Here is a 27145-nt window from a genome sequence, read left to right as displayed (position 1 = left end):
GATCACTGTAAAAGACTACTTCTGACATGAATTCCAGATTGTCATTATCAGCAACATCACCTCACTTTGAATGAAAACAGGATAATGTTAAATACTTGGCTTTCAGTTGGCTGCAAGTGTTGGCTGAAAGATGCACAATTCTGTCTCTGTTCTGTCACCAGGTGATCCCCTGTCTTTATGGTCTTCCCAGACTTAATTTACAGAATAAATTGTAATCTTCTGCCTTCAGTAATCAAATTCATTTCTTTCCTGAGTTGAGGGTCTATTCTATTATACAATGCAACTTCATATGTGATAAATTAAGAGGCACAAAAATTGGACTGTACACCCAGTATTCTCTTCCGAGCGCAGGAGAGTGCTTGCCACGTGAACCAGTACACCCAGCTGAATCTTTTCTTGCTAGTAATTTTCAATTTATTCTACTGAATCTGGAACAGCCACTTAAGGCAACGTGTCATTTTGTGAGAGTGGTAAGAGCACAGACCGCCAAGAGACTGCATATGAAAACCGAAGTTGCTCAGTGACAGCGGCATTCCACGCTAGGAATGTCCAAGCAGCTGTGAGGGCTGATCTACCCTGCCTATTTTTAATGGGATGTGTCACTGGGCCTAGATTAATTTCAGAAATAAAAGGTACTTCTGCAGATATGTGAAGGGAGCTTCTGTGGCCCTGCTGGATTCAGGTTAGAATAATGCAATAGTAGTGTAATGCTGGAGGTTTTCTGGTCTTCCGTCGCGCTCCACGAGGAGCGACGCTGGGGGCAGAGGAGCCGCCACACAACAGCTGGTGCCGGACAGGCACGTGCTCCCTGCCAGACGGTGCTAACGGAGGCCACGGTTTACCCTTGTCCCAGGAAATCCAGAGTCACGTGGAACACAATATGTGAATGTCTATGTCCCACCATACTCCTGTTGAGATCAGTGTGCATGCTTCCACTGGCTTCTACAGAAATCAGACTGGCTTATCTTTGGTAGAGGGCCAGGACAAGAAAATCCTAGCCTATAAATTTAGATCAGAAGACCACTTCTGCGACTTTCAGATTAGGAGTTCTATGTCTCTACTATAATACATCTGACTAACAGGATTTAGCCTTTGTATGCACTTAAGCTCCTCGCGGTTACGACCACTTTATTTCTAATTCAAAGAAGTACGTGTGAATGCTCACATACTCCTTTATTGTACCGGCATGGCAACAAAATCCCCATAGCTGCAATGCCGTGGTTAGTCATGTAGCCAAGGACAGCCAGCGGATGTTCACTGCCTCCACTCCTCCCTGTGGTTAATACCACAAAAAAAGCCCTGTTCCAAAACACTGAAATATCCACTATTGTAATACTTATTTCAGGATCACTGTAACAAAATTGTCTTCATACATGTTGGCAGATGTTAGGCATTCTCTTTAATGCCTTTTTAATGTATTTTTCCCCCTTGTTTGATAAATCAATATTACTCCTCACACCTACCTCTTTTTCATGGAATATATTTAAGAAATAGAAAAAAAGGAAGGCTGGCTAATAGTAAATATGGTAATTTGTGAAACGATTCCAGATAAAAAAGTTTAGTATTCGTAAACAGGTACCAGTTTGGTGTAAAACGTTGAAGAGTTGTATGAACTGACTGCTACATGGTAAGAAAAAAAATCAAATAGAACATAGTTTAGGACATGTCTTTTAATTGATGATGAATTTCTACAGTGCTACAGCATCAACAATCTCTAAAACAAATATCTGATTCTATAGCTCAACAAATCTTATAATCTTTGCAAATAAATAAGTTATTAAAAGTATTATATTGTGGTGGTTTCCTGTCTGTGTAAACCGCTAATGATAGCGCATTTCAGAAAAAAATAACAATAATGAGCAGCTGCAGTGCATTTACATTATTAAGAATCTTTAACTACAATTCTATACATGATACACTTAGGTAAATATTTCTGTACTTAGACTCTTACAAAGCCATCAACTGAAAGGACATAAAATACATTCAAGACTGAACAGAAAAGCAAGAGAGCTGTGAATAAAGAGACAAGATGCTTCACTTGATACAACATGACACAGAAAGTATTGTACATTTTAGAACTCGGAAGCCACTACCAGTTACGGGCCTGAACTTGACAGCAAGTTCCTATGAGAGGGCCAGGGTTACCCAACATCCAGGTTCTCCTCGGTTTGTCTTGGAACAGCCTTACGTTCACTTGTCAGACTTAGTTTTGTGACCTAAGAGTTCATGAGACAGGTCTTCTCCGTCTGGTAATTCATGAGGATGAATCACTTGGGGACATCAGTAAAGCCCTCAGTCCTACTGAAGGCATCGAGCCGCTCCGAACAGCATCGGTGCTGTACAGAACCAGACACTGCACCCAGAGCACCAGCCCCTCTCCAGGTGTGTCCTCACCAAAGCAAGTTCCAGGGGCTTCCCTCGGCAAATATGAACCTGCCACTCCAAAAGCCTTGTAAAGCCTGGCAGGCAATAACAACACTGCAGCTCACTGGAGCAAGAGAACACAGAGCTTTGCAGAAACGTGAGGTGTTTGTTTCTTAAACAGTCATTGTAACAAACACAGAATAAAACATTTTAATGGGCTACAGTTAATCATCTATAAAAAGTCTATGTTCAGCATGAATTTAAATTGTAAACTGGTAATAAATAATACAGTATCTCTGAGCACATTTAAAAATATACATTATGAAATAAAATTTAATTTTCAGAAAAGCTTTCAACCTTCTTGTTCAAAACCACATTTAACCAATTCTTTATAAACAAGTGCAGCCAGTCTGCCTGCCTGAAAATTTAGATTTATGAAGCCCTCTTGCCTAGTGCAGAACACTTATTTGTATTAATTTTTCTTCCCTTTTTTTTTTTTTAATGGCAGATTAAGTCAGAGCTGGATTCACAAAAACTGTTAACGTAGCAGCTACCTTAAATTACTATTTCTTGTAATGGTTGTAATTTGTTTTCATCCTAGTTTATTTAGGAATCATATAAATATCCAAATATCCACTGAAGCAAGCTACTGTGAAGACTGCAAGTACCACAGTCAGAGCAGTAGCTCGACCTAGATATACAATGTACATATTTCTTTCTGGATAAGAAAAGGCAGGTTCCCTCTGGTCACAGAAAAGGTCTCCATGCACCTCCCTGTTAACTAGTCATTGCAATCTGCCCATGAACCTGGCTAAATGTTACATTCAAGGGGAATTAGGAAAAGCATCACACCACACCATTTCTCCAAGGCTGTTAATTTTGAACTATACTATTGAGAGCAGCATGGCATAGTTATCTTGGTTTACCAATTTTTAAAAAAATATAGGCTGAGTGGAGCAGAAGAGCCCTTTCTGTACCAGATCTTTGTGCACAGACCCTGGGAGCTCCCTATGCAGAAGGCAGGAGGGCACAGCGAGCTGCCTCCCTTCTCACATCCTCCGTGGGGAGAGGCGAGAGAAATGATGTCTCACAACTACCGTTCACAATGGCCTCAGTGACCCTCTTGGCAGCTGACGTGGAAGATGCAATTTCTCAGCGTCACATTCTTTGGTGCTGCACGTACCTGGGGCCAGGATCTGGCCTCCAGACATTCTGGGCAGAGCTGTGAAACAAGGTGATTGACCCAGTCTGTCTGAACAGCTCTTCCAGGGGGAACAGTGTGTGAGTGTTGGGGGAACCTCAAGAGATCCAACCGCTTTCAGCTGGAGTTCACACAAAAGACACTGTGTTTACGTTACTACCAACAGTAAGAAATGTCACCTAGTGAATAGAAATCTCCTTCCAAATGCCTATTCCTAGTTATTGTCATTAAAAAAGCTTCATAAGGTCATACTCTATGTTGATTCATTCCAGAAGGCATATGTAGGACAAATAAGAAAACACCTTTAGACAAACAATTTGTTAAAGACTACGTCAAAACATTAAAGACACTGACGTTTGAATACATTCCTAATCTTTCATAATCAGCAGGATTTCAATGCTTTAGAAAACTAAGAATATTGCAAAGAGGAAGACAAAAAGACAGGTGTCAAAAAGAAGTTGGAAAGAGAGCACCATATGAAAATTGAACTTAACTTTTTATGTCCGTTTAACAAGCTAATTAAATGTTTCATGATATTATATTGAAGTTTAAGTAAGCTACCTAGGATAAAAACCTGGCCCATCTGAAGTCAATGGTAAGAGGATTTTACCTGCAATTCTCACAACCTTTGAGAAGATACTAAACCAAAAGGTATACATTGAGGCTTCAGTGAAAGGCTTCAATTGAAAAAGAAGAGGAAGAAAAAAACATGTTGCTAGTTTATTTTAAAATACATGCCATGTAATCAACAAGGCAATCTCTCTGGTCTATGAAACATTGAATGCAACACTGTAAGTAATTTTTACCTTTATTTTTATTTATTTGTCGTTTAGAAAGACTCTCCTGTAGCTGTAAATCCCTTTTAAAATTGTATCATTACCTTGTAGGCTGTTGCTTTATGAAAGTCCAAACCCAAGATTTTAGCAAACAGTGCTATTTTTTTCATGTAACATGTACAAAAGGATATAAAAATAGCTTTTTGATTGACATATGATAATATCCTTAAGCCACAATGAAAACAAATATAATACAGTAATACGGCACAGGTATTCCTTTTATTACAGGAATAGTATCTGTGGGATACACTCATCAGATCAAGGATTTTAAAATCACATCTTTAAAGTATCCAATGCATTTTCAATGAATTGATGGCTATGGTCTTCAGTGAGCTGCCCTGACAGTAAAAAAAGAGACACAGAACATAATCTAATCTTAGTTACTCATGTTTCATCACACTCTTCAGCTTGCTAACCAAGAAATATTTCTAAAAACTGCCATAATGTTCCTCATGGATCGAAAAGCAAGTGAAGTTTATAAAACGTTACTCTAAGAACTCTGGACAAATACAACTGCTAGTTTGAACACATGCAACACAACTATTTTGTGATTCAGTATTGTAAATGTAGTTTATACTTCAAACTTTTAATAAATTTAGCTGCACGTAAAACAGAGAAGTTAAATTGTAGCACCTTGCAAGAAATTTGTTCTAAAAAATACAAAGATTACACCTTTTAAAATTGTAAGAAATACAACTATTCTATCTCAAGTCCACTATGCACCTGTCATTTAAAAGGAAACTAATGTACATGTAATGAAAACATGCATAAATATCACAAATTTAAGGCACAAAATGGAATTTGAAAGTTAGGGATGTAGTAAATCCTTGCTTTTTTATCAAATTACTTGGTAACACCAGAAAAGGGTGTATCTACAATTTTCAGAAAAGCTGTATTATCATAGCATATCATTGAAGCTAAAAATGGAAACTGCCTATTCAAGTATGTAGTTCAAACTCCTGCCAAAGGAAGATTATTTTCCAATATTGCATTACATTTAACTTAAAACCTTCCAAGAAATTGCATGCATTGATAGGCACTACTGTGTCATTCCATAACCTAACTGATCTCACTGGTAGAATCTTTCTCCTGATACTCATTGAATATTTACCTTGTTTCAATTTTATATAATCAGTTCTAGTTACACCTTCATACTTAGAAAGTCTCTTCATTTCCATGTATTTGTCACAAAACAAAAAATTATACATACTTAATGACTCAGTCTTTCCGACTTCTTTCTCAGTTCAACTGATTTCGTTACTGTTCTCTTAACTTTTCAGCAGATTGGCTCAATTCCTCACCCCGAGATACCAAAAATATAAGATGGTACTCCAGAAATTACCTCAGCAATCACAAAGAGTATTCTGATTTCCAGCTGCCTGATGTAGCTCTTCTGCATATACACTCTTCCTTTGACATCAGTAATGCCAGAAGCAACTTTGTCACCTACATTATCAAGGCTTCTTACTACATTATTATATTTCAATCTTCACTCTCTATCTCTCTAAGTATCCAAGTTTCCTCAAATGCATTACCTTTTCTCTGAATTTTAGGCTGCATCTAATTCTTGTCTTTAATCCACCTCTGACTTCTCCCACTCAGGTATCATACAGTGTAATGTCATCTGTTACTTTTATTAATATACTCAAGATCGCTCTTGCAGATTATTGAAAACATTAAATAGAATTAGGTCAACACGGTATAAACAATTAATGGGGAGGGAACAATTAAGATTGGGAGGGAGCAATTAAGATTGCACAATGGGATGATTCAAAGCACAATTTATATTTTAAGACACTATTTCAAATATATTATATTCCACTCAGCTATTTATAACAAGTTAAATATCTCACTATAGCTACGGTTTCTAAATGCAATACCATAATTTTTCTGCATACATAATTAAATGTAGAATAGGAAACAAGCCGACAATCAGTCTTCCTCTGCAAACAAGTCCCATTCCAGCCTCAGACCAGAGAAAGGTAGGCACATCAAGTGTACTCCTCAGCGCAAACTTTTAACCAGTTCGTATTACATCTATTATTCTACAGGTCTTCAAAATTACAAATGAAAATACAGAGAGATCTAAATTTGCACTGACAATCAAGAATTCAGCTCCTTTCAAAAGTCCTTCTGTAATTCTACAGTGTGATCCTGTAATTCAAAGAGTGTTGAACAACATGCTAACAGTACTTTTAACTGGAAAGGTATTATTTAATATAAAGCTTAAATAACATTTAATCCACCTAGTCTATGAAAAACATCATTACCTAATTTATGCTCTATTTTCCAGAAGACTCACTTTCAGTACAACTTATCAACGCTCCTTCTGTTCTTGATGATGACTACAGGTCATAAGAGACCTTTCAGAATAGAAAGCACAGCAGCCAACTATTCCAGTTCTTAAAGCTATTTGTCAACCTATTGAAAAGAAGAAAATAATTCATCTGAAGAAATGAACAACTAAAAATCAAGGTGAAACCAAGGATGAAAAGTCAGTCTGAAGATATATTAACTGTAAAAATAATACAGTCCATGCTATTTTATGCACAGTTGTTTATTCTTGTTCCATGTTTTAAAACTTGGACTCAGAAAAATCACAGGAAGTTTTGGGTTTTTTACCCTTTTCTTTTCCATTAAAAGCACCATAGTTACACAGCTTGATTCAATCGTCCTTTTCCACAATCACTTCTCCATAAAGCACCCTTCTTCTCTGCCGCAGCATGTGGAAGTAGAGTTGTGGAAATACTTGACCAAAGCATAAAAGAAAGCAAATTAGATGAAAAAATACAACAGATCACAAAACGAAAAAATACAATTTTGCAGAATGATGAACTGAGGAAAAATTATCTTACACAGTGCTGCAGTTGGTTAAGGTAAATAATATAAACTCTCAAACACTGCAGTGAATTACAAAACAACAATTACTTAAAAGTCATACAAGGCTGCCTGAATGTATATCCTGTGTTCAAGGAACTTTGCTCCATCTCTCCTGGCCCTCCGAGATCTATCATATTATTGTCCCACTGATACATTTAATCCTTACATGTAATGGATAGAAAATTGGATTTATTCCTGAAGCATTAAGTTATATAAACAACTGTAAAACTGTTAGTAAGTTATGATAGCTTAAGACATTTTTTACTCATATAAATCTCTCGTTTGCTTTCATGATTTCTTGTGACAAAAAAACTCACAGTGTGTGTGCATACTGTGAAAGTCCATGTTTAAAGTCAACTACTTAAAGGAATATCTTTTATGGACGCAGATCACAGATCCTTTTCACTTCAGTCTTCCTGCTTCTCAATGCCTCTCCCTAATCTCTTGCCTTGTTTCTAGCCTCATTGTCCAGACTATCGAAAATATTCTATTTGCCACGTGTGGTCTAGCCCTATCACGGTGCTGTATTTCAATCAGGTTGCTTTCTCCTTGCCTACACCGCTTAGGTACCAGTGGAAGTAACACTGGAAGTGACAGACAGGTAGTCTCTCTAATCTTAGTTCTGGTTAGCCAATTGATCTGTGGCTTCTGGTATCCAGAAGTACAAGGACAATTTGATTAAACCAGGGACTAAAGTGTGTTCGGAAAGGTTCGAGAGGTGGATTACTGTGAAAATTAAATCTGGGAGAATATTGCTTCAAGATTTTCCCAAGCTCGAATGGTGATTTTCAGAGGTGACACATAAATGGATACTAAAGGCAATAAGAACAAGCCAAATCTCTGGCACAAATTGCAGGACAGTTTTTTAACCATTGCTTTGAAGTGGCAGAGGCAGTAGAAATTCTCTGCAACACATTTACAGACATTTCTGTGTGTAACCAAAAGGGTTTTTCTACTTTGTCCAAGTCTTAGAAATGTTTTTAGCATTTTCACTGAAATTTTTAAGATAGCTTATGTTCTGAGACAGATGACAGGATGGAAAATTTCAGCCTAACCAATTAAAGAACAGCAAAACTTGGAACAACAGAAAGCAGGCTTTTATCATAGAAAGTGTTCAGCAAATTTAACTACAGGCAGTGTTTCCAGCATTGCTGATAATTATTATGTTCATAGTGTTACTACAGTTAAGTAATACTTACATGGCACATAGGAGCACATGACAATAATAAGGAAGTAATAGTAGTCAAAGGAGACATTGTATTTGTTGGGAAGTCTCAGTGAAAACATTCCTGTTTTCTTCACATAGGGTAAAGCAGCATATATGGTTAGCAGTTCACCTGCAACTCCAGCAGGATACAAAATGATAAAAAAGTTGTATCTGCATTACAAAAAAAAAAAAAAAACAAAAACAACTCTGTGAGAAACACTCCATGAATTTAAAACTTCCTTTTGGTATTACTAGTTGCACAGCAACGAATTACAGTAGCTCCTGCACCAAAATCAAGGAGCACATCCTGATTTGGCACAGAATACCAGTTTCAGTTAATCTGGATAGCATTACTTTGGTTTACAGAGAATGCACTCCTCAGTCCTTTCATTTAAAACCAGTGAAGTATCAGAATGTTTGTATGCCTTTCCAATACTAAAGAGTAAAAAAATCTGCAAATTTGTAGTGTCCAATAACGTCAGGGTGTTTTTTTTAATTTACTGATTTTGTTCCTGTTGTCACCAACAGGATTCAGATTAGGACTGGATCCCAAATTCAGATGATCCCATGTATGTTTGTCACAGTGCACACACACTGGGTCATCATTATGTATTATAATTTCTTTGAAGATAATGAAAATGTTGAGAAACATCAGAAGTCTGTTTTACCCACTGCCACATGGGAAATCCAAATACGACTACATTTACCACTAATGGAAAGGGAAATTAAAAGAAAATGAGAGTGCCAGAAACTTATCAGATCCATTTTAAAATGGGAAGAAGATGTTCAAATAAAAGGTGACGGCATTAAGTTTAAAGAAAATGTGGTATGAATGCCATAAGCCATATAGGTGGTGACAGAATGAAAAATGTAATCAATAGGGTTTGTGCTGTCATTCTGCACAGTGCACCATGGAGATGCGGTTTCTCCTAAGAAACAGCTCTCGAGCTCATGCAGGGAACAGCAATGAATGACAGCTGTCACACAGAGAGACAGGTACAGTGGGCACTCCATGACCAAAAGAGATGAGATCCAAAACAGCAGCAACCAGACACGAAGCCCTCCTAGGAGCAAACGGGCTCTGAGGACCCAGAGGCCAGAGAACAGACTCTAGGAGGTGTAAGAAGGAACTGATGCCATGACCGACAGAGTTTGTCTCTATGAAAAGATAATACATTTTCAAATGTTTTGTCTATAGTATGTTTCACCATATACCTCTGCTGTGAGAATGGTAGTTTTTCCCATTGTCTGTTATAAGGAAAAAAAATTTCTATCACTCAAGATACACTTTTTGCCACCAAGTCAGTGTATCTGTCAGTGCAGTACTTTCTGAATGCATTTCTCTTTCTGAAGCCCACATAAAAATGTATTAATGAAATCAGACCTGATTACTTTTAAGTTTGTCATTTAGTGGTTAATTATAAACAAGCCCACCACCTTAGGGATTAACAAAAATACAATATATTATAAGAATGGACATAAATATCAAACATATCAAAGAAGTGCATTAGAAGCATTAGAACTGCATTATCTATAAAAGAAAGGAAAATAAAGAAACACACTTTCAAATGAGAGTTGCCTGTACTGAATGTAGGTAAGATATTTTCCTTCTAATAGTGTCTGTCTGTCTTACACGTGTATTTTTCAAACAATGACTACAGAGAACACTACTCTTCCATTTAAGTCTGCAGATAAACATGCAGTCTCTGTAATATATCTGATCTATTGGCCATACGTAAGTATGCTTCAAAATCAAGGCAGTTTTGATATGGAACACACTTTTTATGTGGGCTAAACTAAGTCAATATTTAGCTTCGCTACATGAATATAGCATTACAAAAGCTCTGACAAAGTCTCATAAAGTAATAACATGCATAAGATTGAGTGGCAACAACTCCCACATTTTCAAAGACCTGCAACCCACAAAGAATAGCACAGGTGCCTAATTTGGGGCACCTTAAGGAGTCATACTGTAAGATAAAAGATGACTTCAAAGATAAACATTTAGATTAAGGCAGAGTTCAAACCATGAGACACAGAAAGCAAAGAACAAATCACATGCCGAAATCTCAGCTAAAATATTTTTAACACTTTAAACCAAGTAACAATGATACCAAGTACAGAAAGCAACTGACTTGCACTCTGCTGACATGTAACCAAAGCTCAAACATCTGCTCTCCTGTGTGTTAGCTCAGCATGCGCAAAACCAGCATGCACAGAACCACGAGAAACTGAAGTGCAAGACGTCTCCACCTGGCCCATTTAATGAAGTATGGCAAATGGTTCAGCAGGTTGAATGTGTAGAAGGAATAGCGAGTGATCTCTGTCACAGTCCATACGACCAGAAAAAGAATAACGCTCTCCTCATTCTGGATCTGCAGAAGTACAAAGAACCAACACTTTCTTCATCCTTAAGCTTCTTCTCTTGTGCAAACTGCAATAGACTTCTGTTTTAGATATATGGGACAGAACTAACACCTTGTAAAGAAAGAAAATTTTGGCAGAAAACTGACATGCTGAAACCATTACCATGCACAATTCTTTCTCATAGGTATTTACTAACATACAGACATCTTGCAAGCTGCGCAATCTGTATCCATTATGCAAATATTGAACTATAAAACCCTACAATTAAGCTTATTCCTCTTTATTCTCTATCTGCATTTTCACTGTCTCCCTCTTTTTATTTGTGGTTGATTTACTTGTTTGTTTTCTTACTCCTCAAAAAAAGCAAGAGGAAAACAACACTACAGAAGATATGTTCCTTTCATAATCAGTTTTTACCCATTCTGCATTTCACTACTCTGTCTCTTAAACTTTCTCTTACTTTTTATCCTGCTTCTTCCTCACCATATAATGCACATCTCCATGAACCTTTAGAGAAAAGGAATCGCTTAGTATAATCTACTAGCTGGAACATGGTCGCAGAAGATCAAATTTCAGAGATTCAGGAAGCTGTAAGATAGTTAAGCTGGAACGCATATGAATCACTAAATGAAGAGTAGTTGGTAGATCAGGAGCTTTGAGCAAACTCACTAAACAATACCGTTTAAGATTTAAGTTCTGAGTCATTAAACTGCCTCATCAGGCTGTTGCTTCAAAACATCGGTTCTTTTTCATTCTAAGTGAACAAATAAACAAAAGTCCCCAAATACAAAGAAGGCACATGGGGATCTATTACAAACACTACCTTCTGAGAAGAAGAATTACACGCAAGTAATTTTCTTTTCTTTAAAAGGGAAGGAATTTTGTAATATACTTCCATGCCTGAAGGCTGAAAAGCTCCAGGGATGTCTGTGAAATAAAATAAAGTAACATAAATTTTGTTAAAATTAGAAAAATGGGAAATGATTTTTTAAAAATAAAATGCAACATGGTGACAAAGCTTAATACATCTCAAAGATGCTGAAAATGCACACCTCTGTCAAAAGTCAAGAAAAATTTTAAGTGCTCATCATCTCATAAAATCGCACCCTCAAGGTGTCAGTCAAAGAAGGTGCACTTTTAGTGAAAGAATCTCACCAATATCACAAAAGAAAAGGAGATACAAAAATACTGCCAAAGTCGCAAACGAATAGCAAGAACTAAAATGCAAAGACATCCAAACAAATAAGAAAAGGGAAAGACAGAATTAGGCTGTCCGTAGTCTCATGCAATTAGAGACAAACATTGATAACCCAAACCTGGATTCATGTCACAGTGCTAAATCCAAGCAGAAGAGCTTTAAAGTAGTATGCAGAGAATTCCTATCTGCTGCCTTGCAAATCTCCAGTCAAGTAGTGAGATCTAGGTCTGGCTATTATCACTAACATGCCTCTCACCACCTAAAGTGACCCTGAACATTCATGCCTGCTAAGCAATAACAGCATGAAATACAATCAGACATACATTCAGATGGTTTTTTTTTCTCGCACACAACTCGACCTACTGTACTGAAGACAAAGGAAACAAAATAAATGACTGGATGTGCTAAAGATTTAATCCACTTCAGATAACAACAAAACAGCAAAATGCAGTGCTATATTCCAGCATTCATGTAGACATTCAGTATGAAAACTTGTCAATCTTTGAGACATCTTCCCTAAAGGGAAAAATGAAAAACACTTAGCTTACAAAAAAAAAGGAAGAAAAAAAAAGAGCTACGAAAAGCCTATTCTATGTTAAGAAAAGCAACAGCAAAGTAAAAGATGAGGTACAGAAAACCAGTCCTTTGTGAACTGCAACAAAGGGATCTGACAACTGAGGCAGGTGCTGCGGGTGTCCCCTGAGCAGAAAGGCACATGCCACCTGCTGGTGAGACGGTTTAATGGCTCAGCTTCTTAATAAAGAAATTCAGGAGCACAGACTCAAAATTCATCACTTACACTATACTTAAACGCCCTTCACAGACTGCAGACCTCAGAAACTGAACAGAATGTCCTATCCACTGGCTGTAAGCAGTCTGCGTTTCTATCTGCTAACGAATCACTAGACTGATGATAACCACCTACAGCCAGGCAAATAAACTACTGTAAATTATACAGGACCTTAAGCATCAATGTGGCATGCTGGATGACTTGACACATTTTTAATGAAAACAATGCAGTATGCATGCCATCAAATGTTAATATTACCAGAACATTAAAATCTTGAGAATGTTCCTAAAATAAATGGCAAAATCACAACCATGTTCATCCAGGTAAATTCAATTTGAGACATATTTTCATTTAGATTAACTCAGTGAGTGCTAATTTAAGTTTCTGAAAGGGAATGGGGAACACTGTAGATAGAACACTGTAGATTTGCAGGTAAATAATAGCAGTATCCATTGATCTCTCTTAGGCACAATGCCAAACAGTGATTGACAGCTAAGGAGACTGAGGGATGGGAACTGAGGGGTGACCTCAGGAGGCTGAGGGGTGACCTCATTAATGTTCATAAATATATAAAGGGTGGGTGTCACGAGGATGGAGCCAGGCTCTTCTCAGTGACAACCAACAGTAAGACAAGGGGTAATGGGTTCAAGCTGGAACACAAGAGGTTCCACTTAAATTTGAGAAGAAACTTCTTCTCAGTGAGGGTGACGGAACACTGGAACAGGCTGCCCAGGGAGGTTGTGGAGTCGTCTTCTCTGGAGACATTCAAAACCCGCCTGGACGCCTTCCTGTGTAACCTCACCTGGGTGTTCCTGCTCTGGCAGGGGGATTGGACTAGATGATCTTTTGAGGTCCCTTCCAATCCCTAACATTCTGTGATTCTGTGATTCTGTAAGACCCAGACCCAGTCTCCTGGGCAGAAGCACATAAATTCTACCTTGTAACACCAAACTTTCAAAATCACACTCAAGTATGTAAGTATCCTCTGGAGGAACGTCATTAATTTTTAAATTGGTCTTCCTGGAAATAAGAACTGTATTAATAGCTTCTCCTTATAAACAACTGAAACACGACTTACTCACGCACATACCTGTTTTATACTATGTGCAATGAACCACACCATGAAGATTCTCGAACTCACTTGGACCCCAGTCACAAGCACAGATGTGTGAACTATTCCTTAAAAAGAGAAACATGTTATCTCTGTTCCACAATTAATGTTCTAATTAGTTACAGGAGAAACTAAAACAAAGAACTCACCAACTGCACAGTGGACTACCTGTAAATAAAAATAAGTTAGAGGTTACTGATGCACAGTATGTTACTATCTACACTATAATCATGGCCTTTTGAGATTTATGTAAACCTAGGTTTAAGTCTGAAGGAGAATTGTTTTTTGTCTCCGACTAACAGTCTTTAAAAGAAATACATGTTAGAGCCCTGGCAACCAATGCTGTGATGGGCTCAGAATCTGATCTGTGCAAACACATGCAAGAGATTTATTTTCCAATTAACTGTATATACTACATATTTAGACACTTACAAAGCATTTATTTTTTTCAACTACTAAGCTCCCCTTCCATTATGTTACTCAATGAAGAATTCCGCAGGACAGTATGAAGGGAGTCATCTAAGAGATCCTAAATGCATAGCAATTTTTAAATGTTCTATATTCATTACGGATTAATAACATTACTACAATTTTGCCAATGAGGTCTATGAAGCTTCAGATTTATTGTATTTTCTGGTCAGTAATGTTTAGCTAACAGAGTGCTTTTCATTATTTTGACAGATTTGAGTAGAATTACTTATTGTGAAAGTTTAACAGTATAAAAGCCTATACACAGCTGGGCAGATGATTTTAACGGTTGCCTGAACTACACGTTATAAAGAGACTGAGAAAAACCAAAAAGTTAAAGTGTAGACAGGCACTCTTTGTTACGCCTGGGAAAGAACCGTAAGTACTCAATATACCCAAGAGTTTCATTCCACAGCTGTACCATAAACTGAGACCACTAGCGCACATGAAGAATACTTCGCACAACTTGCACAGACCCTGTTGTAATGGATTACTAACAAGCCCAGCACAAGGAATCAGAGAGAAGCTCACACGTCTGGAGACAGAGATACCTACTAAAGCTAGAGGTTTGATCTGCTGGCTGGAATGCCTTCAGAGATTTTGCCTTTTGAGGTAAAGATTCTCAAATCAAAGCAGTTCCCAGGCAGTATTTGATTTAAATAAATATTAGAATTAAGTTTGAAAAAAATGTGCCCATTTGCTTCAACTAATCACTTTGCCCTGCCGAAAAAACTTATTAAATAATAAAGTTAAAAGGACTTTAACTACTATTATAATATTTTTACATCAAATTCAGGTGAATAACGTGTTTTGCCTATGATATGCAGCATCCAGTAAAGCAAACTAATGTTTAAAATTTACCTCAAGCAAAGCAAATGTCTGGAAAAATTTAAGCGTCTTTTGAACGCTTCTGAATAAGCCTCTATGTGTTCCTTTCTGTATATAAAACCGCACCATGGCAATACCTAATACCAGCCACCTACAAAAGAAAGAGAATGGATACATTTCAAATTAGAATTCTAAAAATATCCATCCACTGTAAATAATTTAGTAGACTACTTTCTTCACAGAATATCTTTGCATTTTCACTTGTCAGTGTTCTTAGGAGATTACTAAAAATATCTTTAGACATAATAAAGTTATGTAAACGTTACACTCTCTTATTTCTTTACTTGGAAAAGAATAGAGAATGAGTTGTTTACCTTCAGAAGACTGACTTGAATCAAGGGGACCCCCAAAAACACAGGTCCACCACATTTTTCACTAGCAATGACTACATATTTCTACTACTAAATCCTCATGCATCTTTACTGTGAATTACTGTTATTTGAAAACACGCGATGAACTCGGCACTGAAGCCCTTAAACTCAAAATTTTCAGAACCAACTCCAGATCTGAATGCTTCTGTTTGCGATTGTCCAACTGAAGTTACTGTTATGATTCAGTTTTCACAAGTGTTGAAAAGTCATCTTTGAAAACCAGACTCTGATGTGCTGAAAGATGGGTGCTCCATGCTACTGGCTGCCAGAAGCAGGTATATTTAACTACCATATTTGATGGTGTTGGCTAATTCTTTAATGTTTTTTTTAAGGGAACTGAACAATGCTACCAACTGATAACCCTTCCCATGTAACAGAAAAAAAGCAACGGTATCTTTTAATCAAACCGGAATTTGACAGAAACTTAAATTGAGATCTCAAGGGGAAATTGAGACCAAAAAAAACCTTCTAAACTCAGGTGGGTTGATCCACATCACTCAGCCCAGACCCAGTACAATAACCTAAGGCATGTGTAATTCCTTCCACATAACTAATCCTTGTTTATATAATTAAGATTTTCAAAATAGTGTACCATATGTTCCATGCTTAATGCAGAGCTATAGCACATTCTTACAAACATCATGTTAGCGAGATGCCTTGGAACTTCAGGTTTCAGTCTTCAAAGACTAAGAAAGTACAAAAATAATATAAACTTAGAGGCATAACCAGAGCTATGGATGACTATTTTGAGAATTAAAAAGAGGGAGATCCTGAATCAGCACCAAAGGTCAAAACTAATATGGTTTGATAATCTTCTGCAGACAAATAAAAGTCAGTGGTAAGAGTCAGTGTTCATTAGCAAATTCACACTTGGAGCACAAGGCTGGGAATTCAACGAAGTAACATTAACCTGCCAGCTAGAAAAAAAAATACACTGAGTAAAAGCACTTTACAAAAGGTGCTGCTGCAATATATGAACGGGCTTGAGTATGTGTTCGAGATTCACAGATGCTAGTGAGAATAAAGCCATTACAAAGCTTTCTGCATCAGCGCTTGAACTCCTGCCTCGGCTGCAGCGTCTCAGTTTTGCTCTATGGGATTCAAGTGGCAGAGAGTCCACCCACTGGTAACCAAGGTAAAATTGCTCTCATGATCAATGTCAGCCTGGAAGGTATGAAATTGTTCGTTCTTAGCTTTAAGCATGTAGAAATTAATAGTTTATTGTGCTTCGGTTTGTTTCTCCCAGAGTTAGTGAAGAGGGGAAATTTTGCGTAAGTGACAATATCTGCTTCAAGCACTAACAGCATAAACCTGAATGCTCTTATGATCTGTCATTCAAAATAAATACCCACTTTCCTCAAAGCAAAGCACGGCAGTTCGGACTAACAGCTCAAACGAGCCCCCTGGGCTCCCACAGCTCCCTCCCCTGCCCACCACCCGCGCCCGCTGCCGCTGGGGACCACGCTCGGCTTTGGACACCTGCACCTCGCCGGGAGCCGGTCCGAGCTCTGCTCGCTTGGAGCCGGAGCGGACGGACCTGGAGGAGCCGCCACAGGGTAGCCGGGGCGTGGGCGCCCAGCGCCGGGCGCAGGCGGGAACCACCGCCCGGACCGCTCGCCCCGAGCCCCCCGGCGGCACCGAGAGGCGCCTTCGCCTCCCCGCGGCCGGCAGCCCCTCCCGGGGAGGCGCGGGGGCTGCCCCGGAGGCGGGCGGTGGAGGGGCGGCCGCGGTGTGGGGGGACGCGGCCTGCGCGGCACCCCGGCCCGGCATTCCTGTCCCGGCTATACTTAACCTCCGCGGCGGGACCGCGGTGACGCGCCGGCGGCCGGCAGCGCTGCACCGTATTAGGCAATGCCGGGCGGGCAAGGGCTAGCCCCGCTGCCGGTGGCTCCCCGCGCCCCCGGCTCTCATACCCGGCTGCCCCACGGCTACGCCAGCCCGCCGGGTCCCCGGGACGCCGCCGGCGCCCGGCCGCGCCGCACCGGCTGCCCCCGCGCCCCGCTGAGGCGCCGCGCGGCCGGCCCGCGGCGCGCCCGGTCCGCTTACCCCGCGGTCATGGCGACGTTGTAGAAGATGAGCCAGGCCGTGGCCAGGGCGCCCAGTCTCCTCTTCTTGCCATTCTCCTTCTCCTCCACCGCGCCGTTGCCGCCTCCGTCCTCCTCGCTGGACGCCATGGCTCCCCCGGCCCGGCAGCGAGAGGCGCACAGCCGCGGGGAGGAGGGGCTCCCTTCGCGGCGGGGCTGCGGCCGCGCTGACAGCCGGACCTCGCGCTGTCTCTCACCCCATCTGTCTTCCTCGAGGGCCGCTGCCCGCCGCCAGCTGCTCACATGGCGCTCACCGCTCCTCCCTCCTCTTCGCCGGGGCTCCCCGGGGCACGCCAGACCCTCCGGAGGCGGCGAGGCGCGGCCTCCGGGTGGGAAGGGCCGCGGCCCCCGAGCGGGGCGGGCGAGCCGGGCGGCGGCGCTCACTGGGGGTCCCCGCGATGCCCCAGCCCTCCCTCGCGGGCCCCGGCGTCCCCCCGCTGTCCCCTCCGGCGTGAGGCAGCTCTCTGTGGGGTAGTACCGCGTCTCCAGCCGTGCTGGTGGCCGTCAGGCAAAAGCAGCGGGTGTAGCCCACCCCCACGAAAGTGACAGAAAATACCGCAGTTCTTGAAAAACACAGATATGTGTGTCTGAGGTTGAACATCAGGGAGTCTGGTTAGAGACCGACTGGTGGGAATACGCCCAGATGGTCCCATCTCGGAGGCTCAACGGCCACCGCGAGACCAGGAGAGAGGACACCTTCCAGTCTGGTAGGTCTCGATAAATACCATTCTCAATACACAAGGAAGACTAAGGCCCACACCAGACACCGGGGAAAATTCCTCCCAAGGGCCTGAAGAGCAGCCAGCTGGCATTTGAATATACGTGTTGTCTTTCTTGTAAGTCTGCTCCCCACACACACGTGCTGGAAGCAAAGGCAGCACAGGGAGTGCTGCTGGGACTCGCTCTGGGAGGGGAACAGCCTCAGTGGGAGCTGCATTGGCCTCTCCAAGGTGCAGGCTGCACCTGCCATCCTGACACCTGGCTCGGTCCGTGCCAGCCCGGGGATGCCGTTTGCTGCTTTGTGCGGCTCAGGCTCCCCATTTCCACAGCTAAGAGTGGTGACCATGGCCACTCAACCCAAGCACCTCAAACACAGGCATATACAGGCACAAGAATTCCAGAAGTGGGTCAGCATATATCTTTGAAATGCTACTTTGCCAGCCCTGAAAGATTGCAAGAGTCCAAGTCTACCTCCTTTAGGTTGGGGTAGGTCATCTCAGTGTTCAAAACACCTACGTGGTCTCTGTTCGCGGGCCTTCAGACAAAAGATTAGTACATGTGCCATGCAGTAACTCTGTCTTTCTCCCTCTCCTCACCAAAGTACACAGCAAATGTTCAGCTCTCAGCCTCAAAATACACACCCACTGGCAACAGCAAATGTATAAAGAGTGCATGGAGAGTGAGTACTAGGCAAAATGGAATGTATATGCTAGCAGGATTGGTATTATGCATGCACAGGTGCTTTCCGTGGTCATAAATATAACCCAATTTGGGAATCCTATAGTTGAAAAATATAGACAGAATAAGTTACACACAGAATTGAATGACCTAATTCAGAAGTTTTTGCCAACCATATGCTTTGGAGGAAAGTGCAAGAAACTACATAGTGGGCAAATATGGGATAATCTGAGCCTAAATTTCATCTTAATGTAACAGTTATAAGTTTGGGTTTAAACTCTGTTGCTTTCCAAAATAGTTTCTATATTTACTATTTTAATTATGGGTATTCCTGCCATATTATACCTTTTTTCCTGAAAAAATTTCATTTATCTCTTCAAAACTTCCAACCTTCTTGGCTTTGACAAATTAACCACATACTATGTGAAAAATTGTGGGTTTTTTCCTCATTTAAAGTTGCCAACTTATGACTTCATTAACTGATAAAGGCTTTCTGATTTTAAATTATGATATGCAGAGGAAGGCATGGCCTGATCTCAATTATTAATATTAGTTGTGGTTTTTTAATACTTTTAGCTATCATTTGCCATGTCTCTCTTGAGATTTTTCCACAGCAGATTTAAGGGAACAAATCCTGTTTGCTTTCTGAAGTAAACATTTTGCATTTTTAAATGGCTCCTTGGATGTTTTCCATGCTTTTGCACAGAATCTTTTGAAATGTGATAAGTAGTATTTGATATAGTCTCATTAGAATTATTTTTTATTTTCTTTCTTACTATTTATTTGCTCAATCTTATTGATGTTGGATGCACAAGTTATCTGTAATGATGACCGGTTTTGGCTTGAGTTGATTTAGCCAGTTAAGAGCTTATTAGTGAAGACAAGTAGCTCACTACTTGTGCTCTAATATTGTATTTTTTTATCTGTGAGCATACAATTTCTCTTGTGATCACACTACCCATTCACCCAGCTCATGAGAAATATCTGAAGATCCTCATAATCCTTTCTGTGTTTGAATAAACAAAACATTTTGTGTCATTTGCAAGTTTTGCCATCCTGTGCTTGTCTGCATTTCCCGATCATTTATGAATGTATTAAGCACAAAACTTGTTACAGAACTTTCACAAACACCCCACTGATTTCTTTGTGCCATAATAGCGAAAACTTGCTCTTTCTTTGTGTTCTCCATGCTTTGATCCATGGAGATATTTTGCTCCTTAATCTGTAATTACTTCATATCCATGGTAGTTCCTGTGTGACAATTTTTCAGCAGTGTTTTCAAAATATGTTTGTTGTGTTAATAATTTTTTAAATGTTTTTGTAATTACGTGTTCCAGGAATTGCAGTAAATTATTTGAAATTAATTTCCTTTTCTTAAGTTTTCCATAGTTCTTTTTAAAATCATGATTTCTGTCAATTTACCATATACCTATTTGTAGTTTACTAGTCTGTGTTTTCTGAATCACTACAAGATCCTTTATTTAAATTTGATAAAATGTCAGCTATTTTCAAAGCATTAAGTACAGTATCTATGCTTAATTAGAAACACTGTACTTTTATTGTGGCAAAATTATTTCATCTAATATTTCAACTTTGGCAGGCACCTTTTCGCCCCAAAATCTCAAAATTATTCATCAGACAGATTTTGTCTCCATACAGAAATGTAATTAATGGAACTGAATAAACTTATGCATTAATTTCATTATCTAAATTAGCTTCTAAAATCAATTATGACTGACATACAAATTCAGCTCAACTTTGCTGTTATTCAAGTACAGTCTGAAATCAAACTTCCTAATACATCTTGAGACAGTCAGATCAACGTCTTTTGTATTGTCGGTCAGTGCATCTTTATGTTTCATATTCATTCTCAGCTTTCACAGACAGTTCTTCTTTATTCACTCGAGTTCCAAACTATCAAAACTGCTCTACTGTTATTACAAAAATGAATGGTCTTCCTGGCCTTTTCCATGATTGATATTATCAATATATATTTATCTTCTAGGTTCCTATTGCCAAGTAGATATTCAATACCTTATAAAGCTGAATGGGTTTTATTTCCCGTCTATTTCCAGAAACACAAGGTGAGGCTTTTATGAGAATTATTTTCTCATGCAGTGTTCTAGAATGATTTTTAAAAAAAATTACGTATCCAATATGGGAAAATTGCTATGAAATGAAAAATTGTAGTGCTCTGAAAATAATATAATGACTTATCATATCCACTATCACAGGGGAAGGTCATCTACTATGAAATGCTGCAAGAATTACTTAGTATGAGTCCTGCAGAATCATGAGATTAACTTTATACTTCAGAATAGTTAAATGCCAGATAAGTTAAAATCCTGAGGAAAGAGAATTTGTTAAACAAAATAATGGCTGAAATTCTGCTTATCCTTCTGCCCTGTCCTCACTTCATGTTCCCAACACACTTTGCAAGAACAAAGCGTTGAGACAACAGACTTATATATAGTACTTGCACACTATTTTAGGTTTATGGTATGTAGTAATCAGTGAGGTATTCAAGGATAAACACAAGTAAACAGAATGTAGCTATGTCTAACCTGAACAACGTAGTGTTTACGCACTTTTTGTGCATTCATCCAGGTGTATCTAGTATTTTATTTACTACTCTAGGAACAGGAGAGAAGATGCTTTCAAAAGACGTGGTGCAGAATGAATTGTGTAAGTCTTGTGTGAAGACCCAGAAGATGTCTTTGTATTTGGCACATCTGAAGCAGCTGGAGTTTTTGCACTGCTACTGCAAGATAAATAATTCATATTCAGCCTCCGACTGTAAAGTTCAGTAGCCAGTGAAGGAAAACAGGCATCATGAGCACAGGCTGAAGGGGAAGTTTATATTTCTGTTATGAAAATACAAAGATTCTGGTGTGAACACTTAGAAGTCTTTGTATGAAAACTATTGATTCTATACACCTGAAAAGCACTGGCATATTTATTTTATGTTCTGAAAAGCACCGGTTTGAGATGCCCTTGTGTATTTTTCTATTTAACCCTCTTCAGAAGCAAAACTATAACCCAAACTTCAATATTGAAGGACACAAACGTTAAAAGGAGGCGACTATCCTGCTCATCTGAGTTCATTTTATCCAAACTCAGTGTACTTTTTGCTATAATAGACTAGTTGGACTCTGTACAATAATTATTTTGCTTATGGGATATTTTGGACTGTACAACTGTTTAACTCTCCTGACATTTTGTTGCATTGCTAGGCTTAGATAGATTTATGTATAGACCAGTCCCACAGACTGTAATCTGTGGAGTCAGCACTTTGCACACTACGCAGACTGGCTGTATCTTGAAGTTAATTCCATTCTAATGTTCTAATTATATAGTTATACATACAAAATGCTCAATACTTAAAATTAGTACCATTAACTTCAATGGTACTGCTCACATAAGTAAAATAAAGTGCATATTGAAAATTAACTGATAGCATAAGATATTCTTAAATTCCCTTCCCTGTATTATGCAATAAATGTAATATTTTTCTTTAAGAAGCTTTGCTACCTTGCCAACAGATATCAGGCATTTTTTTTCCCACAGGGTTTCCCAAAACACACTTTAATAATATTAAAATACCTTCTGATTCTCAGTGTATTTCAATCATAACTTGCTTGTGTGACACTACAATTTCTATAGAGTAGATGGGGTCCATTATTAGTTTCAGAGCACACACAATCTTTACTTGTTATTTAGTTTTCCTTCGAGGACTTGAGTTAAAAAGGGCTCTTTATCAAGGGAGTAATGTTCCAATATAACTCCCATTATGGTCAGTGGAATTATTTCTATTTCCTTTCTTAGAAGAGTGGTGGAGAATGAAAAGATTAATTTTAACCTCATCATTGGTTGAAAGCCGGTCTGAGTTATCAGCAAGAAAGAGTGACCATATTGGGTGCAGTCAGTTTGGCCACACTGAAGAACAGGTGTTGGTGCCAAAAAAACCCCCTAGGACAAGTGGTTCCCCATAGCAGTGTCAGGACGCTGGCACAGAGTGATGCTCCCGCCAGCATCCCCAGGGACGTCCAGGCACCCAGAGGTCCCAGCAGCTCCCAGATTATCTGCTTCTTACAGGTATATCACAATACATCACTATAAGCTTTACTAAAGCAAATTGTATAAACACATCTTTGTGTTTGACTTTGGTGACTTGCTATCCAAAAGTATTTAACAAAACTGCAGTGCCAACAGATGAAATATTACTTCATGTGAGCAGGCTGGCAAGTACTGCTTTGGACACAGAATGATTGAGGAAGATACAAACCCTTGTTTCTGGCATCTGTGTGTGCAAATATTAACTAGAAAGTGGCATGTTGCAATTTTTAATGTGGTCAGGGCAAACGGAATTGTTTTATAAAGTTCATTATTTGAATACTTGCCTAGTTCTAAAGTCACATAGATTTGAGGGAACTCCAGTTATATGCTTCATATAATCCTACTTGCATACTTCATAAATATTAAGGCCAAAAATGACAATTCAATAATTTTAGCCTGACTTCTTGTATAATAGAGGACACAGACTTACTGTATTGATATGCTCCTTATATTCTCTTTATATAAATAAAAAGATAGGAATGCCATAAGTAAGCCATGCAACTTGGACACTTGCAAAATTTTAGGACTTGTACAACAAAATTATAGATGGGAAGTAAATCACTGTAGTCAAGTACTTAGAACATTTACATGTGGTTTGTGACTGGGAAAAAAATTGTCTTAGTCATATCATTGTGTTATGCAGTACAGCATCTTGTATGCCATCCAAAACATCTTGTACTTGCCCTGTCAAAGTTGAGATTGAATGGACTGCTGGCACTTTCTCTATTCCGAACCTTCCTCTTCTCCTCTGATTTTCTTTTCTACCCAGCTTTCAGTTCTGAAAGCAATGTATACAGTGGACTATAATGAAAATGCAGTCAAAATAGAGGTCAGAGTGACTGATCCTTGAGACAACAGTTGGTCTTCCTATCTGTCTCCTTATGAAAAGTGTACTGGCCTGACTTTTTCCTGGAGTTATACACCTTATCTTTACAGTGCAGCAGCTAGCACACTAATATGTGCTAAAATAAATGGGGTTGTCAAGTATAGTACTTCTCCAGGAAACTGGAGCTGCAGTGGACTTCTCCTTCATGGCCATAATGTTTTTGTCTTCCTCTGAAAAATATGCTTGTCTAATGCAGATGTATGTCAGTTGAGTGATTGTAAAAAATATCAGAACTTCTCTAGCAGATTGTCATTTTTAAGTTGCTGTTCCTAAGTACCCTTTCCTACAGAAGACTATATGGAAATGATTTATTATATATCATTGGAATCCGGAACTAACCTTGGTATGGAGAAACCCTTGTCATAATTTAAACATAAGTAATAAATTACATAAACAACAAAATTAAACAGTTACTTAAGCAAATTAAGAACTATATCACATCTTTAAAATCCAGGATGCGAGTTGCACTGGCAATTAACCGAGTACAAGCATTTATCACTTAGCAGTACCTGAACAACAGTACTATATAAAAAATGAAGTGTGCGAAGAAAGAAGCCATGTCCATACCAATCATCTGAGACTGTTTATTTTGGACAAAATTAGCACTTTTTTTAAAAAAACACCCTACCTAAAACTTGCTATAAGGCTGTCTAGAGACAAGTGCTAAGTCAGAGCACTGCTGGGCAGATAGGTTCCTCTGTGAAATCAGTAGAGCCAGACTGTTGCAGAGGCCATCTTTGGCAGGAGGTCTGAAATAGAACAGATGAATAATCCCCTGGACATGCCTGTTTTTCTTGACCTAGTCTGGTGGAGTCCCAAGACGTGCCTTCCCACCTCTTCCCTTGCCTGGGGTGTAATTGCAAGGTGAGTCAGATGAGTGACATTATCCAACAGGGAACTTTCTGCAGTGAGGTAGTTTTCGGCTGGATCAGCTGATTGTGCAGCCACAAATGAATTGGATCCAATTCCAGATCTAATCTGAGAAATGTGATGGCAGCACATAGTTGTGGGCACAAGGAGTGCAGTGTTGCTACGTTCTCTATCAGCTGCAGTTACCCTGAAATGAGATGCAATTTGAAACTACCTTTGAACTAGATTCCTTACTTTCAGATAGCTAACTTAGGCAGCACAAGTCCCATTTCAAATGCAGTGGGAAATAACACAATAATTTTGAACTACATCCAACAAAGGAAGCTTAACACACCTTTTTTTTTAACAGCATACTCACTCCACTACTCACACATAAGGTGGAAAAGCTGGTTTCTGTAGCCATCTGTGCCTGAGAGGACAAACCCCACATGTAGGGGAAGAGTGCTCTAACCACCACCCATTGCTGTGCCATGGAAGAATGCTGGAGCTGTGGGACAGGGAAAAGAGGGAGATACAATATAGACCACATATGGTATTCAAAGGACTCTTGCACTTCACACTGTGTTCAACAGAAAAAAATTGTTATAGGAACAAAATATGACCCATGACTACAGAGCCTTAAGATGCTCCCCAAGTATAGACTACCTTTTAACAATGCTGAGTAAGGGGTTGTGTGGGAAGTGAAGCTGGGTTGGAATCCTTTCAGGCTGAAGACAGTCTAAAACCCCAGTTGCCCACATCTCTTGCATTTGGTCTTACTGCAGGACTGCTGCACAAAAGCTCTGCCTGTTTCAAAAGTATTCTTACAACTCATTATGAAACCCACCAGAGGGAAGGGTTGAAAAAGGAGAGGATAAAACAGGCTCTGAGAACATCTACCATATGTCTTTTGTGAACATAATGGGAAACGATGAATGGTGAGGAGGTAAAGCATCCTCTGAGAATACCTAGCAGATGTTGAATTGAGGCAGAATCCAAAGAAAACACATAATTCCTTAAAAGTAGGCAGTCCTAAGCAGTAGATCAACACTGACCTATATCAGCTGCTGAAAACAGTTGTTGTGGATAAGGAAAGAAGCAGAACTCGAGATCTGGGAAAAAAATGTAGTAAAACAAGGAAGTGCCTAGTGACCATAAATCCCCATGGGAAGAGGTCTGATGTCCAGTTTTCATTTGATGTGTCAGAAGTCAGCCTAATGCATGCAATCACATTCATTATCGAGTGTGGTTAGCGCTATTGATTGCATCTAGTGTTTCTGCACTGCAAACAGTAGTAGTGTCTTTTCAATTTCTTCTCTGCACTCTTGTGATGTGCCCACGCTGTTCTTTGAGGTGTCTATGACTCTTCCCTCACGTGTGTGCATGTGCCCTTTTTTGCTTAACTTCCGATCCAACTAGTTCAGAGTAATTAAACAGTACTCAAAGTCCTTAGTGATAATGACTTGAGTTTTATGTGACCGCAAGAATAGACAGAACCTGTAATATCCTGAGTCAAATCATTATTGTGGGATACATCCCATTGAAGACAAGATAGTTGTACAAAGTAAAGCAGCACGATGTGTCTGTGTGGCCAAAGGCCACGGGATATTCAAGGCCCTGTGAACAACTGGGAGCTACTGATCCCAGCAGGATCTAACCACCGAGAAGCGGCCAGGCTCCCACGCCATGCTGGGAAAGGTGCTGACATAACCACCATCCCGCACCTTTGCTGTCTGGCCATCTACTCCAGCAGCACAAAGGCGTTAACAGTGAGAAGATACAGTCAGCCTGATGTATGGGGAAGCTCTGAAAATTGTCTATAGGGAGCGAACGTGTCTGGGCACAAGACTACTCCATCTCCTAACTAGGGAGGCACGAAAGGGGTCGGCAGAACTAAATAAAATAAACTCCCGCCTTGAGCCGCCCTGCCAGCCCTAAGCTGCCTGGCCTGGAGTGGCGGGGCTGGCTGCGGACAGCAGCGGCGGTGCCGCCGGGAGCCGGGCGAAGCCAGGCCAGGCGGGGCACCCACCGCTCACCCACCTGCCGAGGCCCAGGCACGGCTCGGGCCGCGGGAGCCTGCGGAAAGGGCCTGAGGGGCCTTCCCGCCCCCGGGCCCCGCTCCCCGGGCGCT

At 39.9% G+C, this 27145-nt stretch overlaps 1 protein-coding gene and 1 long non-coding RNA gene across 3 annotated transcripts; both read right to left on the bottom strand.

Annotated features, from left to right (window-relative positions):
* Positions 1 to 6942: 6942 nt before the first annotated feature.
* HACD1 (3-hydroxyacyl-CoA dehydratase 1) lies at positions 6943 to 18111 on the bottom strand. 2 transcript variants are annotated; one of them, XM_065628509.1, is made up of 7 exons: positions 17728 to 18111; positions 15284 to 15401; positions 14104 to 14122; positions 13934 to 14022; positions 10742 to 10863; positions 8481 to 8659; positions 6943 to 7149 (listed from the first exon to the last, which is right to left on the bottom strand). In XM_065628509.1, the coding sequence occupies exons 1-7, from the start codon at positions 17853 to 17855 to the stop codon at positions 7067 to 7069; spliced, it is 738 nt and encodes a 245-aa protein (XP_065484581.1). In that variant the 5' UTR covers positions 17856 to 18111; the 3' UTR covers positions 6943 to 7066. The 2 variants fall into 2 exon arrangements, with proteins under 2 accessions (XP_065484581.1, XP_065484582.1); XM_065628510.1 differs by having other exon boundaries at positions 13934 to 14016.
* A 6641-nt stretch (positions 18112 to 24752) lies between these two features.
* Positions 24753 to 27142, bottom strand: LOC135986256 (uncharacterized). Its single transcript, XR_010605865.1, has 3 exons — positions 27055 to 27142; positions 25406 to 25522; positions 24753 to 25222 (listed from the first exon to the last, which is right to left on the bottom strand). It is a non-coding gene; the product is annotated as an uncharacterized LOC135986256 (long non-coding RNA).
* Positions 27143 to 27145: the final 3 nt, after the last annotated feature.

Source organism: Caloenas nicobarica, chromosome 2, assembly GCF_036013445.1.
Source record: "Caloenas nicobarica isolate bCalNic1 chromosome 2, bCalNic1.hap1, whole genome shotgun sequence".
NCBI classification, from domain to species: Eukaryota; Metazoa; Chordata; class Aves; order Columbiformes; family Columbidae; genus Caloenas; species Caloenas nicobarica.
This window is presented reverse-complemented; position numbering and strand designations above follow the sequence as displayed.

Bases quoted from the DNA above. Each gene is read 5' to 3' on its own strand.
- HACD1 (XM_065628509.1), bottom strand. From the start codon at position 17,855: ATGGCGTCCAGCGAGGAGGACGGAGGCGGCAACGGCGCGGTGGAGGAG. The intron at 15,402-17,727 runs GTAAGCGGACCG...TTTCTTTTGTAG, and splicing joins AACGTCGCCATGACCGCGGG to GTGGCTGGTATTAGGTATTG. The intron at 7,150-8,480 runs GTAAGTATTACT...GCTTTGGTCAAG, and splicing joins CATGTGCTCCTATGTGCCAT to TATTTCCACAACTCTACTTC.